Source organism: Arachis hypogaea, chromosome 5 (assembly GCF_003086295.3).
Source record: "Arachis hypogaea cultivar Tifrunner chromosome 5, arahy.Tifrunner.gnm2.J5K5, whole genome shotgun sequence".
Taxonomy (NCBI): Eukaryota; Viridiplantae; Streptophyta; class Magnoliopsida; order Fabales; family Fabaceae; genus Arachis; species Arachis hypogaea.
The window spans coordinates 92438342-92457373 of NC_092040.1; the positions used below are offsets into that span (position 1 = coordinate 92438342).

The following is a 19032-nucleotide window of genomic DNA, read 5'->3' on the forward strand; positions in this document are numbered from 1 at the left end:
ACTAAGTGTGTGTTTAGATTACTGTTTGTTAACAGAAATTTGCATAAAATTGATTTTTGTAAAATTGATTTTGATGAAAAGTTAGTTTGGATTAACGTGATTTATTTTTGACAATCTTTATATCAAAATTGATTGTAGTAAAATAAATGTTGTTTGGATTATATTACTCAAAATCATTTTTAGATGAAAAATTACTAAAAGAGACATCAGTTTAAATAATTTTTTTATATATATGCAAAATCAGAACACTAATAAAAATAATATAAAAAATATTTATCATATAAATAAAATAAATACAATAAAAAATAAAAATATGAAAGAGAGTACTATAAATTTTATAATGTCAAACAAAAAGAAAATATTTTATAATTTTTTAGTACTGTTAGTACTCTTTAATTTAGTATTATTTTGGACTATAAATTTTCATTATTTATGGCTTTATTGTTACTTATAATTAATTTTTTATTTATTTTATCCTTTTTTATAGGATCATAATTTATATTATACAAAATTTTGATAATAAACGTAGTATATAATAATTATAATTACAAATTTTACAAGGTCAGAATAAAGAATATAAAAATTAATACAAAACAAAAATAGAGTACATCAAAAAATAGAAAAAAAATCATACAGATCAAAAATAATAAAAATTTCATAAAATCAACAATATATATCATATGAACAAAAAAATACAATAAAAAATAAATAAAATTTGTATGAATAAAATCAAATAAAAAATAAAAAAATTTCATACACAACCTAAATACAATGCAGTAAAGGATAGAAAAAAAAAAAGAATTCATATAAGCAAAAAAATAATAAAAATATCATAAAAAAAGTCAACAACATTTATCATATGAATAAAAGAAATACAATAAAATAAATAAAAAATCATATGAACAAAGTCAAATAAAAATAAAAAAAATTTCATAAAAAATATACATATAAAAAATAGTATAATAAATGATAAAAAAAACTCATAAAAATATAACATAAGAAATCAGAACACTACACAAATAATATAAAAATATTTATCATATAAATAAAAAATATAATAAAAAATATAAAAATTAAAATATAAAAATGAGTACTAAAAATAAAAAAATTAAAATATTCAATTTGTTAGTGATTAAAATAAATCTGAACTATTTTAATGAAAAAATAAATTAGAACTAACAATTATGAAGAAGTAGGAAGAACTACAAAAAATTATTGTGAAGGTAATAGTTACTGGTATCCTTTTCAAAGAAGAAAATGAAGGGTAGGGTTGGTAAAAAAGAAATAAAATTTTCATCTAATTTTCCAAGGATAATAAGTAACCATGAAACGCAGAGGCTACAAATTTTAGGTTCTCCTGAACGTGCTTTCAAAAGCAGAATCAATTCTGCGTTCAGAAAAATAAAAATGGTCAAACATAAAAGTGAAACTTTCAAGAAGCTCAAACGTACTTCTCTCCTCTCCAACGCGTTTGCCAAACACACCCGAAGCAAGACGAGTGGGGTACAGGTTGAGTTATTTTTTCTTTCAATTTCAGAGAGGAATGGAAAAATGGGCATTGAGCTTCTGAACAATGATAAGAAATATAACTTTACTTTTTAATATTTACAGAAATTATATATTCTTTTCTCTTATAAAAATATTTAATTACAAAGTTACTCTACTTTAGTTAATATATTAACTCTTATTAAGTTAAATTAACTCAAACTAAAACTAAACAACCAATTAAAACATGCCATGTCATAAGGGGTAATTTACATGTTGATTTAGAGGGGGTTGGATAGAACTCACCTTAGAATTTATATTAAGATTTATGATTTAGGGTTTATAAGTTAAGGTAAATAAATTAATTTTAAAAAATTAATTAATATTGGATATTGACTAATAAAAATTAATTTCATAGCATTACTCTTAAATTAAATATCAACTTCGACCTTTTAGCATTTCTTTAAGATGAATTTTGAGTAGTTTTATATTTCTCCAGTTCTCTGATAGTCCTCGATGAGTTTAGAGCAATCTCTTTCTATCCCTTCTCTTTTCTTTTCTGTTGATTTGTGATTTTTAAAAGTTTCTAAAAGTATAAGCTTAATTCTGTTTAAAAATCTAACTTGATACAAAATTTATTGACGAGTTTGTTAACCAAAGAAAAAATAAAATTGTGTACAACTTAAATGAGCTTAAACTAATAAAGTATGCGTTAATATTTAAAATGATCTCTGAAATTTAATCTTTAATTTAATTTGGTCCTCTAATTTTTAATTAACTTAAATTATATCTTAAAATTTTAAGGCGTGATGAAAAATGACGTGATACATTTGTTTCTCTCTTTTCCTCTCTCTCTTTGTATTCTTCCTCGATCGTGAAGTAAACCCAAATCTCCATTCTTCAAAATCATAACACAAGACTCACGCCACTGTAATTTTCCTCCACCACAGCCGTCGAGTCACTTCCAACCCCAAACTCACTACATACTTCTCATTTTTCCTATTCCATTCAACTTCACATAAAAGTCTTCTATATTTTGGAAGAACACGTTAAGAAAGAACCCTTCACTCTTCTTTTTTCTTCCTTCTCTCTCTTCCTCTTCATATCCACACTAACTGTAACATGCTACCACACAGAACTTTACGTTTAAATTCGTAAAACATAAAAGTGGTGAGGTATTACGATCTCTAAAAATAAAATATATACATAGATATAATTGAAAGAGTTTGTAACTAGGAGCCTTGAAGAAAAGTTAAGCAAAATCGCAAAAATAAAAAAATGCATCATCCTCAAAAACGTAAAATCGGATAAAACAGAAAAGGATAAGACATGAATATATATATATATATATATATATATATATATATATATATATATATATATATATATATATATATATATATATATATATATATATATAAAGTACCAAAATAACAGGATATCAAACTTCAGACTCGACCTGCAAAAGTAAAGTCGGCTGGAAAATAACATACACATACATATAATCATATCCAGAGATCCCAAAAGACATAAAATAAGCCCCTAATTCTCCGAAAAACCTCTAGGAGGATTAAACATAAGTTATATATATACATAGGAGAATATATAAACATAAATACATAACCAACAACCCAAAATATAACATCCCAGTTTCGCTTGCCATAGAAACCTCCAGACGCTCATCGAGATGCATTTCGACCTGCATGTGAAAAAGATAACACATGTATGGGATGAGAACTAAGGGTTCTCAGTATGGTAATGATGCCCACATAAATAATATATAAGATCTTGGAAAAGTCAGAGGCAATCCTAAAACTCCAATACTCATATTTAAAATTTAAGGAATAAGCTAAACCAGAATTTAGGTAAACTGTCTAAGGTTCTCAAATTTCGAATCTAATCCTAACTCAACACTTCACCTTCACCTCCTCTAACCCCCCGAAATTCTGGTGGAACTGCCCTTATCACTCCTCCGCCAAACGAGGAGACTATCAATTGTTCAAACACAATCAATATAGTGAAAGCACACACATATAGAGTACATGTACGACAATTAGGCAAATAGCAATTAGACATAAGTGAATAATTAGGCAATCCAAAATAATACACATTCAAGCAAATCATTCAAATGCATATGATGTATGCCTGTCCTATGGCTGATGATATTATCTGTCGGCTACATAGCCAGCCCGACATGTCCTGGTAGCTAACCGTGGACAGTTCCTCTGTACGCGTATCCCCAAACTCAAAATTAATAATGGGAAGAATCCCAAACTGATATGGGGGAGACAACACTCCAAACTCAATTCATATATATGTGCATGCCCATGGGAGAACCCAGAGAGTTAAAGTGTCCAGTCACATCTTATGTATAGAGGGTCAACAATTGTCTCAAATATGCAAGCCAAATAGACTTTCAACTCATCATTATCAATTATCATTATCATCATCAATTGTCTCATTCATCATTCTCAATATTGTATTATTCTCAAAATTGCCTCATTCATTACTTTTATCATCTCATCAAATCAAATATCCCCTTCTTCAACTTCTCTGGTACCAATTCTATCTTCTTTCACTCATTAACCATTACTTCATAACACAAAACCTCACTAATAAATATTAAACAGAGTTTTTAGAAGTTTGAAAAATCAAAAGAATGGTTGGTAGTTCAAAAATAATGAATTTTCATCAAAACCGTGTATTTTGGAGGTTTACAGGCTTGTCGAAAAGGTCAAATAGTGAAAAATAATTTTTAGTGTAAAACAGGGTGGTATGCGTATGCACCAATGTGTGCGTGCACACGCAACAACAAGCCTTTCCATGCTTGTGCGTATACATCATAGTGTGCGCACGCACAATCCAAAACGCACTCCCTGTTCTGTGCATACGCACACACACCAGAAATTTTGGTTTTCTGCACTTAGAAAAATTTTAGTTTTCTGCACCTAACTTCCAACGTCCATAACTTTCTCTACAAAACTCCAATTTTCACAAACTTTAAACTGTTTTAAAGCTCTTGACATTATCTTCATTGTGGAACTAATTTCATTCAAATCCAAAATTCGAGACTCAAGATATGGACAGCCAAAATTGGTTAAAAATCAAGTTTTACCAACAATCACTAAAATCTTTATTTTTCCAAAACCTCAACTCATATACCATTGTTATACATCGAGAACCTCTCCAATGCTCCCAAAGTCTTATTCATCTATTTTTCAAACACTTCCCATTGTCAATGCATTCAATTTCATCAATTTTTTCCAACAATTTCCAACCCAATTTCAAACATTATTCATTAAAATATCATCAATCACAATTTATTATCCTCATCAATCATTACGAACATCATTAGCTATCATCAACCTCATAAATAACAATTACATACCTTCACATTTTTATAATAGACTCAACATATTTATTAAAAATCACTAAACATCAACAATCACACCTAGTGACTTATCCTGCGGTCAACTAGCTTAAGTTTTCACATTACATTATACGTTATCTACGAGAAACCAAAACCATACCTTGGCTGATTCCTCGCTAAGCTTGGAATGTAACAGCCCAGACCACCCGCTAGCACGATATTGTCCACTTTGGCACATAAGGCCTTACGGTTTTGCCTTTGACGATAGGGATGATAGCTGAAACCTCCCACACTCAGTCGTCAAAACACGTCATGCTAGGGAGAGGTATCCACACCCTTATAAGGCATGCTTCATTCTCCTCCCCAACCGATGTGAGACCTTACAATCCACCCCCTAAGGGAGCCTAGCGCCCTCGCTGACACATCGATCCGGGCTCCAACTCTGATACCATCTGTAACAGTCCAAACCACCCGCTAGCACGATATTGTCCACTTTGGCACACAAGGCCTCATGGTTTTGCCTTTGATGATAGGGATGATAGCCGAAATCTCCCACACTCACTTGTCAAAACACGTCATGCTAGGGAGAGGTATCCACACCCTTATAAGGCATGCTTCGTTCCCCTCCCCAACCGATGTGGGACCTTACATGGAACGCCACAAATACCACCATTCCACCAACAGCCAATGCACCAAACGCTCACCAAAACAGAAGACCCAGCCTCTAAAGTTCCAAAATCAAGATTTCAACACCACCAATTTGGTTTCCAATACATATAATCCAATCTAATACCAAATAATGCCACTCAAAATAAACTTAGGGTTCATAGTCATTAAGAATTCACAAGAGTTAGAGGTTTCTCACCTTACCAACGAAAATTTGGGATGAGACCCGGCAAGTTCACAATGCTAAAACAATCCTAAAGACCGAAATTCAACAAAATCTCAAAAATCAAAACATTAATTTCGAAATTAGGAGAGGGTGGCTGAGCAAAAAATAGTGAGGTATTTACCAAATTATTCTATGAATTTTGTAGAGCTCGTCACGGCGATCGTGTGGCCGCAAACGGTGCGACAATCAGAACTCCGGATTGAAAGATCTGCCAAATTGAATGAAGAACAAGGGTTTGGAATCAATGTTCTTCTTCCCACAAAGTTCTCAGCGTGTTTCATTAAAGGAAGGGAGAAAATGCTGAAGTTCATTTAAGTGTGGGCTAAAATGGGTTGAGTCTTGGGTTCGGTTTGGGTCCGATTCAACTGGTCCGATTCAATGCTGAAGTTCCCACAAAATCTTTAAAATTAGTATCAAAATTTGTATTTTAATGATTTTTTTCATTCTAAACTATAAAATTTAATTTTTTAATTTTTTTAAATAATAATAATTTATTGGCCAATTATTTATTAGTTTCGCGAGTTTTACACTAACAATCCCCTATTCTCTCCTCTTCAAGAAAGAACATGTCTTCGTTAACACTTTTTACTCTACCACCGTCATTTTAAATCAACTGTGGCTCCTCCAAAGTTAAACAATTCTGTCTCCTCTAAGCTCTCTTTCTCTGTCAACAGCAACAAGGTGCTGTAGATAAAGCGCTTGATGTGGAAGCTAAGGGTAATGAGAAAATTGAAATTGACGGCGTTCTAGTTCTCTTCATGAATGATAAAAATGAGTCAGGTGCTAATTTCAATTCTTCATCTTTTGTTTTTTTTATTATTCAACAATATTAGATTCCTAAAATAATTTATCACTTTCTGTTTTTGAAAAATTTGTTATACTAATTACATCATTTAACTCTAATTTACTTTTACTTAAAACCAGAAATAAACGTATTTTCCTTTTCTTCTCAAGCAAAACATAAATCTTTTTTGTCGTCTTCTTCTTTCTGGCATAAGAGAAAGGAAAAAAACATCATATACTAGAGAATAAATTAATAAAAAAATATACAATAGGTTTGGATCCAATTGTGTATGAAAACTATAGTGGAGCTTGCTTTGGAATTGATCAAGGCTCCACTACATGTTATGGAGTGGTTCATCTCTTAGATTCTCTCTTAATTGAAAAAAGTTTTAGATTTGATTTTTTATTCTGGGTTGGTTTTACTTCTCTTTTTACCTTCTCTTTTAAACTAAATCTATCATGTCATTTTTGGTGACGGAGTTAGATAAAAATTAAAAGCCAATTTAAATCACGCCTTAAAATTTTAGGATACAATTTAAATCAATTAAAAATTAGAAATTAAATTAAATTAAAAGTTAAATTTCAAAACCATTTTATGTATCACTACAATGCAACTGACATTTTGCGACAATTCTGGAGTATATATTGCGGCGATTTCTAACCGTCACCAAACATATTGATATTTCAAAGGTAAAAATTAGCTATCTAGTTTTGCTAGAAAATGATCTTTTGTAATCAGCCAATAAATTGAGGGATGAACGAAAAATTAAAGAAATAGAAATATTCTTGATTTTTTTCCTATATTTGCCTTTGAACTGAATTAAACCAAAATTCTTTTGGCGTTTACTCAGTTCATTTGTTCTCCAATTTTTCTGCTAATTTGAACAGTTTTTTTTACCAATTTTTGGTTTGATCAATTCGACCAACCGATTCGAATCGAGTTTTAGAATCATAGTTTGTTCACAATAAAATGCATATGATTTCTTGCATTTGAGAAATCTATACCATTTTTGCAATTTGCATTTTATTTTTACAATTCCTCCAACATGACCCAAAAAAAAAGGAAATAAAAAAGCGTTAGGACTAAAGTGTGTTCTTTTATCAATCAAACGGCATATTTAAAAGGTAGAAGTATGAAAAGAAAAAATAAAAAATGTCATCTTTCTAAGTTTTTTGGGAGTAGTCCTTAGCTTGAGCGAGCTAGATTCCTAGCTAGCTATATTTTTGTTTCATAAATTAGGGTATTATAAGAACTAACATACATATATAACAACACCACGCTTATAGGAGAAATGCATCATTAGCGTGAATAAATTATTAATCATATTATTCTTCTTTATAATAGCTTAGATACCTATATCTAAGTATATCTGGGAACTAATCAAATTTATATTCTTCAAAAGCAAAACAACATAAAAGGTTTCATTATATATTTATATTACCTTATTTGGAAAGCAAAAAAGGAATATATATAATAATAATTAAAGAGGAAGGAAATACAACTTTAATAAAAGTTCCACTAGCACTACTCGGCTACTCCTATTATTTGTCCTACATATTAAATAAATTAATTAAACCTTACTTTTTTGCTTTCCTCCTTTCATTTTTTATTTCAAATAATATTATAAAATTAGGAAAATATCTTTTTAATTTAAAAATAAATGTATATATAGGGTCATGTTACATTACCAACAATTTTATAGATAATATATACCCAACCAAAGAAAAAACAAATAAAATTAATTAATCGAATATGATCCTACACTATACTTTATGAAGAAAAGGCAGTGAAAATAGAATTTTTAATTATATGATGACTAAAAATTATTATTGATCACCTAAATTCTTTTATTAACTAAGAAGATTCAAATAAGGTGTATATACGTATATAATTTCTAATTAATTGTTTATCTGTATTTTTAATTAGCACTTAATTAGTTAGTTAAAGGTACGGTTTAATTTCTTGTGAAGCATATTTAAAAAATTAGTATAAATTAGACACACATGTCTATTTTGATGATTTTAAAGTCTTAAAAGAATAAGTCCGTTTTTATTTGCTAAAGGTAGAACGATGTCTATTATTTATATTTAATCAAAATTTTGTGTGTATGTTTATTATGTAAGGAGTATTACGTACCCTCTCTTTATATTATGATATAATCACACTTCAGAAATTAATTATTGGTATAAAAAGTTCATATAATTCTTGACGAACAAGCAGGCTTTTACTAATTAAGACTTAATTTCTTAATATTATTAAGCTAGTTAATATTATATTATTGACATTTCAAATTCTGACAATTTTATGGAGATAATTTTAGTGTCATGAAATTTTTTGTTTTAAATTTAAATAGATAAAAAGAGACAACATAAATTATTATATTTTTAATATTTGTTTTAAACCAAAGTTTTTTTAGGTTAATTATTTTGACATAATTTTTTTTATTTTTAAAATTTATTAAGAATTGAACTCTAAATTTTTTGGATATAGAGGTTTAATGCCATATCATAAAATTATTTTTTCTAAAAATTTAAATTAATAGAAAGAAGAAACATAAATAATTATATCTTTAATATTTAATAGACTAATAATTTAGTGTAAAAAAAAAGAAATTAGTTTAAATATAAGACAAAAATAATAAAAAAATGTTAACCCCCTGAAATTTTTCCGTTGAAATATTCTCCCATTAGCCAGAACCATATTTTCAACTAATTCTCTACAATTATAATTAACTCTCAATTAAGTGTAAGTTGAAGAGAGAATAATTACTTTCCAAATTACTCAATTATTCTTAAATTGTTTTTTCTATTTTTATTTACTGAAAATTAATTTATATTAATACATCAATATTTTATAAATAAAAAGAGAAAAAATCGTTAATTTAAAAAATAAACAATAATTAGTAAGTGAGGAGAATTAATTAGTCATCGGCAAAAAAAAAATTCAAAATTACTCTACTTTTTCAATTGTCTCTTTCTTTTTTTTTATTTAAGAAAGAGAGAATAGTTAAAAAAATTTAATTTTAACGTACTTTTAGTATACAATAATTTTACATATATATTTAATTAGGTAATATTATATTAATAAAATAAATATTTTTTATATTAATAATATAAATAATTATAAAAAAATTAATATAATTATATAATTATATAAAATACTTTATACGGTAAGTGAGTGGATGAAAATTAAACTCATAAATTATTAGTACAATTAACCTTACTATTTTGAACAGTGTTTTTATTTATATTATATATGATTATATTTTATTATAAAGGTAGTGTCATAGTCATTGATAGTTTTCACTAACATTATAGCACCCGTTATCTTTCTCATTCCTCTCTCTCTCTCTCTCTCTATCTCTTTGGAATTGAAATGCTCTTTGTCCCTAACACTCTCTGCTGTCACTGTATTTGCGGTTTTCTCTCATCTTGTCCTGCAACTAATTAGGGTTTCCCCCATGAACTCTCACATCCATTAATAGTACTCGATTTTTCATTCCAATCCAAGAAATATCATCGATCTATCACACCCTTCAATGTAATTTTCTTTTTCACTCACACTATAAAGGAATATAGATAGATCTATATAGCCCTCTACATATTCTTTCTTCAAAATACAAAAAACCAATATATTATAAGGTAGGTATATATATTATAGTTTTTTTTTCCTTTTAAATTGAAATTATGTATTTAATTTCTCTTCTTTTTTTTTTTTTACCTTTAACCGTTTTGCTTGATCTATATAGAAATTAATTAATAGTGCTTTGAGATTTGATCTTTGCTTTTATTATTATTATTATTTTTAAAGCATGTCATAGTAATTTTTTTCTGGGGGTGAATAGTTGAGTACATAGCATGATTATTATTATTATTATGCATATGTTGCTCCGACAGAGAATAGTTGAAAATTGAAGGAAGTTCCAACACACGTCCAATTGAAGTGAAAAAAGATTCCTGGTAGGTAAAACTTTCTTGTCTATGATCTTAATAGCTATACCTATTCAATTCCAATTCATCAACATCATACCCTAGTCCTAGCTAGCTAGGGTGGATCAAAAGATATTATTTTTATGTTTTTAATTATTTTTTAGAATTATATATGCTTGTTGCATAATAATGAAGATATATATATAATCATCCAAGTACTATATATACTAGCTAGTAATTAATGATTATTACATGTTTAATTTTTGCTTAATTAATTTCATTTTGCTTTTGTTCAAATTCAAATTAAAAACTGGTTTTAATTTTCTGGGTAGGGCAGTCTGAGAATCCATGATGAATATATAGTTGCATTTGGATCCCATTAAGACTGCTTAAGCCACACAAAGTAAACCAAAGTTTGAAAAATTAACATACCACAGCTTCTGAGAAAATGATCCACCTATATATCATTCTTGATTGGCTTCTTCTGATCTCTAAATATGTTTTACTTGGAAAAGATTAAATTCTGATGAATTGTTGATAAATCACATATATATGCACAATTGATTCAGTAGTTGAGATAATAATTAAGTTTATATTTAATTTCTTGAATTTCAGTGAGATATGTATATCTCGGTGAATTTTAGTATAATTATGTTTATGATAATTCTTGTGGCTATAAAATTGTATTAAAATTAAAAGTATACTTATTTTTTTATATATATTTGGTAATATTTTTTAGCAATATTTTTTAAAAATTATTGTTAAATAATAAAAAAGTATTACTCTAACTTTACTATCACTTTTTAAAATGTCATAATTATCGTAGCCACCATAACATAAACATATTAGGAAGACACATATATTTTATCCAAATTTAGAATTATGTGAAGATATATGCATGTATGTTTGTGATCTTTTTAATCATTGGATATATATGCACACAAAAATGTTCAAATTATTAAAATGAAGTTCCAATATATTATGGCAGGGTTAATTTGCACAGGAAAAAAAAAACTCTAGCTATGTTATTTGAGAGTAAGCTATGTAGGTTATTACATTTGATATCTGATTCATGGTAATAAAAAAAATACATAGATATTAAAATATTTTAATTTGTTTGAAAATAAAGCAAATACACAAAAATACATAATTTTCTTTTAATATTTTATTTATGAATAATTGGAGACAATAGGAAAAAAACACTAAAAATAAAAATATGCACAACTTTATGTCTCATTTCTGTGTCTATCTCTTCTTAATTAGCATATGATTTAATTATTTGTAATTGAGTATGATTTTGATGAGTTAATTTGTTAAGGCAAGAAGATCACATATATGGCTTCATCATCTTCTTCTTCAAGCTACTCAAATTCTCCATGTGCGGCATGCAAGTTTTTGAGAAGAAAATGCTTACCGGATTGCATTTTCGCGCCCTATTTCCCGCCGGAAGAGCCTCAAAAATTCGCAAACGTTCACAAGATCTTCGGCGCAAGCAATGTAAGCAAGCTTCTAAATGAAGTTCAGCCTCATCAAAGGGAAGACGCGGTGAATTCTCTTGCATATGAGGCTGAAGCAAGGATCAAGGATCCAGTTTATGGTTGTGTTGGTGCAATTTCAGTGCTCCAAAGACAAGTTATTAGGCTCCAAAAGGAGCTTGATGCCACAAATGCTGATTTGATGAGATATTGCAATGAAGTTCCTAACCCTACTTTAGGAAGAAGGAATAATCATAATAATAACAACAATAATAATAATTTGGGTGAAGGAGGTGGTGGTTCTTTTTATTTCCCTTCTTCTTCTTCTTCAGCTTGGAACAATGATGATACTTGTGGTGGTGGGGATGGTTACCATAGAGGTTGATTTGATTCATATATATCTATCTAGGTATATATATATATGTGAATCAATAATTATTAGTGGTTATTATATGGTGATATGAATACTCACGTATAATTATCTTTATGTGAAGTTAATAGTTGAAAAATATATATTAGATGATAATTTAGTTAAACATATTAAATTGTCTAATAATTTTTAACAAATATCTTCATATAAAGACAACTGCGGGTGAATTTTAACTTTATTATATATGTGCAAGTTATTGTTGTTTGAAAACTTAATTAGGGTTTACTTGCTTTGGTAAAGTAGTATTTGGTGAAGGGGTTTCAATGTGTTTGTATATATGTAAATGTTACTGTATGGTTTCTCAAGGTATATACATAATGTATGAATAAGAGTTTTATTATTTATTCCACCTAATTAATATGGTTTTAATGATTGTTAGTAATAGTTTTCTTTTTATTTGTAAAATAACTGCTCTAGCTAGAAAGTCGAATTTAATATTTTCAAATTATACTCCTTAATTCTTATTGCACTAGTTATTATAATTACTTTTAATGTATAGTTATTGTGTCATAAAAAATGAAACTAAACAAACACTATATATTAGTTATAATAATAAATTTAATAAATTGATTTGAACTTCAAAGATAAAAGCGGCTATCATACACGCCAATAGAGTGTATGTATATATGCAGATTATAAATTAACATACCACATAAAAGAAAAAATATAACTTATACATATGTCCATGTAAAATATTTGGTTTTTTAAAGAAAAAAGTGATATTCTAAATTTGTCCCTAACAATATTGTATTGGATAATTTAATATTTAATAAAAAATATTGACAATTGATTCATGATTTAATTAAATTGTCTAAAATTTTACAAGAAAAAAGCTTAATTTGTTTAATATTATTCTAATAAAAATCATAATTAATTTGTTATTTTTTGTGAATTAAAGAATTAATTTATATGATACCAAATTTAGTTATATATTATGGATTAATTTAAGAGATAGCTATGAAAACTATATCCAAGTGGCCCCACACATGGCAAGTTCAAGTTCAATGCCGACTGACTAACAATATTATTATATGTAAAAGTCTCCAAGAGGTCTTAGCTAAATAGAATCTTAACTGGTCTTACTTTTAATTTAATTATTATTTTATTTTTATCATTCAACTAACATACATATATTTATACATTATTATACTATTATTGGCACCAAAACCTTTTCAAGCATGCACTCCAAAGTCCAAATTCATGCATGTACCGACTTAATTAAATATTCCTATATATAGGTCAAGGTCTCCAAAAATGGTTTTCACTAGATGGCTACACAACATGCTATGCCTCATTATATATGTTTAACTATCTATGCATAAATAAAGGCTACATATATTATAGCCTAATATTAATAATACATATGAATTTGTACTAAATTTTATATGAATTTTAACTGGCAATATCAGGAAATTAAATAATGATTGAACGTGATTTCATTTAGTTAAAATTTATAATTTTATGTATGTAATATCTATAATTACATACTTATATTATTAGCATGAGTATGTAATTATAAATATTACACATTTATTATAATGGTAACTAGTCAATGCAAAATAAAATAATTTTAAACTAATTATTTTAATCTTTCAAATACTTTTAAAATTTAATTTTCCCATATTAACGGTATAAAAAGTTTTTTTATTTTGCTGTCATTCAATTATATATTTTTGTATTAATAAAAAGAAACAATGTTATATACTCAATAAAATTTATTATTTTTGGTCAATATTTGGTCAATTTTAAATATTAAAATCTAAATTTTAAATCACAAGTTTTAAATTGTAATAATATAAAAATAGAGTGTTGATCTAAATTAAAATATTGACTAATATTAATAAAAATATTAATCTCTAATATTTCTCTAATAAAAGTAATTAATTTTTAAATATAGTATTTAAAAAGCTATTTAAATATATAAATTTAATTGTTGATGATTTGTAAAATTTTTAATACTGTGATCAAAATTACATCAGCAAAATAGTATATTCTAAATTCTAAAATATATTACTAATAAGAATGGCTGTCATTTCTCTAATAGGTTTTGGGTATACTATTTTGCTGACGTAATTTTAATGTAATTCAAAATTAAATTTGTTTTATATTAATTATAAAGAGGAAGAAAGAAACTTATTATTACCACCTATGTCCTTATAAATTATTATGGGTCTTACTTTTTCAAGATTTTCATTTAAAATTGCAATATGCTTAATGTGAACCAAACAAATTGAAGCGGTGGGTGTGACCTTACCACAATTAATAATTCATATGACCTATCCTTTTAGATTTCGTGTTGGTCAAAGGCAAGTTGAACTGTTAATTTGTTGACTTTAATTTCCCACGCTACAAAGACATAACATACATATATGTCTTTAGCTTATAATAATTATTATTAATCTCTAAGAAAATGATGGTCCAAAAAGGAATATTATTGTTACTCGTACGTGATGGTGTTGCCGCGAAACAAGCATTTCACCATGTCTTCTTCTTCTTCTATGGCTCCGTATTACAACATTATTATCATTATTATGAAGTTTGATGCAAAGGGACATGTAATATATTATAGGATTCTTGAAAGGGGGTTGTTATTTAGCTTGTTTCTATGCTTGCATGTGAACTGAATGTGACTATAATGGTACATATATATATATATATATATATATATATATATATATATATATATATATATATATATATATATATATAATATTTATATATAGAAATATATTTATCATTGTTTAATTTAACCTATTAAGTTATGAAAAGTGACGTTCATGGTGATGCGGATATACCGGGGTACTTTCCCATTAATGTCACCTACTTTATTGTCTATATGAGTTCGGTTAAGTAGACAATAGAGATGTGAACAAAGTGAATAATAGACTGCATTTTAAGCTTACTAAAATAAAAAATATTTCACTCTATTTATTCACTATAGTTTTAACCTTTCATCTTCTATTTTTCTCTCTTTTTATCATAATTGTTTCGTTCTTTATTCTTTGTCGCGTCATCACTAACGCACCTCGCCACGGCTATTGTCTGAAGAAGTAATGCACCGTACCGCTGCTGCACCTTCTTCTCCCATGTGTTGCGTCACTCCTGTGCTCCTTGCAACTGACACTACCATTGCACCTTCTTCTTCCTTGCATCGCGCTCCCTGTTATCAATGCCGCTGTTGCACCTTCTTTTTCTATGTGTTCTAGTGTCACTGTGCGCTGTCTTCTCTCTTTTGTCGCACCGCGACCGTGCTCCCTGCAAGCAATGCCGCCGTTCGTCCTCTTTTCCTCTGTGTCGCGCCGCGCATTCCGGACGAAAAAGTTGGTCCTCTTCATATGCGTTCGGTCACGTTTGTGCTCTCTAAAAGCAACGTCGCAATCGTCCTGAATTCTTTTCTGTGTCACATCATTTGAGAAATCAACGTAACTACTCGTCTGTCCTGTGATAATAATGGACGTTACATTTCTTTTTATATTTTTTGATGCTTCTTTAATAATGGATTGGATATTTCTTTAATTTTAGAGGGATGTTTCTTTTAGGAGTGCGACATAAAGGGGAGGCGGGCGATGGAGGATGATGACGCTAGGGAGAAAGAGGCGATGCAACGATGACGAGTGAAGATGGAGGCATAACGAATAGTCCTAAGAGAGATTATGATTTGTAGAATGAGTGGGAATAAAAATGAGAATTAGGTTAAGTTTTGATTATCATTATTAAAAATAATATTTTTAAAATTAATTAAAACATTTTTTAAATTTGATTTTTAAAATTAATTAAACATTTTTTAATCTATTGTTTACGTTGTTTAGTATAAATGCTGTCTCCGTATATTTTTTCAATCAATTTTGTTAAATAACCAATAAAAAAATTAGCCAATAACAAACTAGCCAATATTTTTTAACATAATTCCATTTTATAAATTGTCATTAATTAATGATTATTTAAATATTATTTTTTAAAAAATATAAAATTAATAATTATTAATGATAGTATTTAAAATTAGTTGATTAAAAATTATTTATTTTATTTTTTTTAATACATAATGACTAATTTTAATCTTTAATTTTGATAGATTAAAAAAAATTATTGTGATATTTTGTTTGATTTAGATATCATAAAAATTCCAAGTTTATCCAATACTTCTTTTGACATGTAATATTGATTTTTATTTTTGAAATCAAACGGATCAATCAATTTAGTCTTTAAAAATTACCAATTAAGTGTTTCGTTTTTAGAATTATGATTTTTATTTTTTTTTTGTCATATTTCTTTTCACAGTTACTAATTTATGGTGTGCTGATGATTGATTTGAACAATTAAACTTTATTATGTAGTATTACTATGATGTCGACTACTTGACGTGGACACCTTTTAATTGTATTTAACATAGTGCTTCAAATTAATTTATAAGATTTAAATAAATCAAAATGGGTAAACATGCACTAATTATATAAGGTAAAATGTGGCATTATATAAAAACCTGAAATTCACGTTCTACATACTTTTCAGCCTTAAAACCCTAATTTTTATTTAGAGTATTTGTTATCATGGTATAAAGATTTTAAGAAAGAAACGAAGAATTATTTAAAAAAGTATTATTTTTATTATTCATATTTTTTATCATAAGATTATAAGATTCTTACTAATATATAGACTACGAGTACGTTAAGAGTACACTCGTTATGAAATAATATCCTAATAAATTATATTGATTTTTGTCCTAATCCTCTTTGATATTTTTCTGATTTTGTTTCCTAATTATAATATTTTAGTACTCTCCCTCAAGGTGAGTAGTGGGATCACCAATAGTCAGCTTGGTTAGAACTTTAACAAGAATTTGTCTTAAAACAGCTTTAGTAAGAATACTGATCTTCTGATCTCACAAATGGAAGCTCAATAATGTCATTCTCAATTTTTTCTTTGATAAAGTGTCGATCTACCTCAACATATTTTGTTCTATCATGTTGTTTGGGATTCTCTGAAATGCTGATTGCGGTTTTGTTGTCACATTTTAAGGTTTGGCAATTGTGGTGGAAACCCAATCTCAGTAATCAATTTTCTTATCCACAATACTTCAGTTATGCCTTTAATGACCCCTCGAAATTATGTCTCTGCGTTTGAAAGAGTTACAACTTTCTGCTTCTTACTTTTTCAAGGTTACCTCCAACAAGTGTAAAGTAACCAGCTGTTGATCTTCTATCATTTTGATTGCCCGCCCAATTTGCGTCAGTGTATGCCTCAACCTTCAAATAGCCATTCCTTTTGAAAATGATTCCACTTCCTAGAGCTCCCTTCAAATATCGAACTATCCTCATGACCGCTTTCATATGATTTTCTTGTGGCTTATACATAAACTGACTTACTATTCCCACACCATAAGCTATGTCAGGCTGAGTATGTGATAAGTAAATTAGTTTTTCAACCAGTCGCTGGTACCTTTTCTTATCTGCTAGGGTGGCACCTTCTACTATCTTCAACTTGTGATTAACTTGCATAGGCATATCTATTGGTTTGTAATCCACCATTCCTGTTTCTGCCAGAAGGTCCAAATTGTACTTTCTTTGGGAAATAAAGATTCCTTTGCTAGATCGTAGAATCTCTATTCCTAAGAAATATTTTAGTCTTCCCAAATCCTTTATTTCGAAGTCTATAAATAGGTTTTTTCTCAATTTTTCAATTTCTTCAGCATAACTTCCCGTTATAATCATGTCATCCACGTAAATTATTAGGCAAGTGATTAAATCTCCCCATTTTTTCAAAAAAGGTATGATCAGAGTTACTTTGCTTGTACCCATACCTTTTCATGGCATCTGTAAATCTTCTAAACCAGGCACGTGGAGATTGTTTAAGCCCATAAAGAGCCTTCTTTAACCGGCAAACTTCATGTTTTCTAAATCCCGTTGAGAAACCTGGAGGAGCTTCCATATACACTTATTCTTTCAACTCTCCATGCAAGAAAGCATTCTTGATGTCAAATTGATGGAGTGGCCAATCTTCATTTGCTGCTATTGGAAACAACACCCTGATAGTATTAATCTTTGCAACCAGTGAAAAAGTTTCAGTGTAGTCGATACCATAGGTCTGTGTATAACCTTTGGCCACCAACCTTTCCTTGTATTGTTCAATAGTGTCATCTGCCTTGTGTTTAATGGTGAAAACCCATTTGCTGCTGACTGACTTTTTTCCTGTCGGTAGGATACACTTCTCCCAAGTTCCGTTCTTCTCTAGAGGTTCAATTTTTGTATTCATGGCTTTTCGCCATTCAACTTTCTCATTGACTTCTCGGATAGTTCTTGGAATGTCTTATGTTAAGATTCTGGTGGAAAAAGCCTTTGCAACATCTGCTATTCCTTCACTAGCCACTCTTATCGGGTATCTTGAGTTACGGAAAACTTGTTCTGGTGAGTACCGATCAGGAGGCATCCCTCTGTTTCTTCTTCGAGGAAGAATAAAGGTATTGGACTCTGGTTTTTCATGTTTCAGTGCTATACTGTTATTGTTAGTGGTCTTATTAAAAATATGGAGTAAATTATCAGATTGATAATTACTTACCTCTTGTTTGACATTCTCAAAAGGACTCTCACTGATTGTATATACCGAGTTATTTTCTACGTTGAGTGAAGTATGCTCAGTGGCTCCATCTACTTGCTCTGTTTGAATAGTTTCT

General features: G+C 28.5%; 1 protein-coding gene and 1 non-coding gene across 2 annotated transcripts; one reads left to right on the forward strand and one right to left on the reverse strand.

The window, feature by feature from the left end:
- The first annotated feature begins 10030 nt into the window (after window positions 1-10030).
- Window positions 10031-12719, forward strand: LOC112801939 (uncharacterized). Its single transcript, XR_011882245.1, has 3 exons — window positions 10031-10172; window positions 10428-10490; window positions 11779-12719. It is a non-coding gene; the product is annotated as an uncharacterized protein (transcript).
- Window positions 12720-17491: 4772 nt separating this feature from the next.
- Window positions 17492-17890, reverse strand: LOC140173242 (uncharacterized mitochondrial protein AtMg00810-like). Its single transcript, XM_072196032.1, has one exon. It carries the CDS (start codon window positions 17888-17890, stop codon window positions 17492-17494), a length of 399 nt encoding a protein of 132 aa, XP_072052133.1.
- Window positions 17891-19032: the final 1142 nt, after the last annotated feature.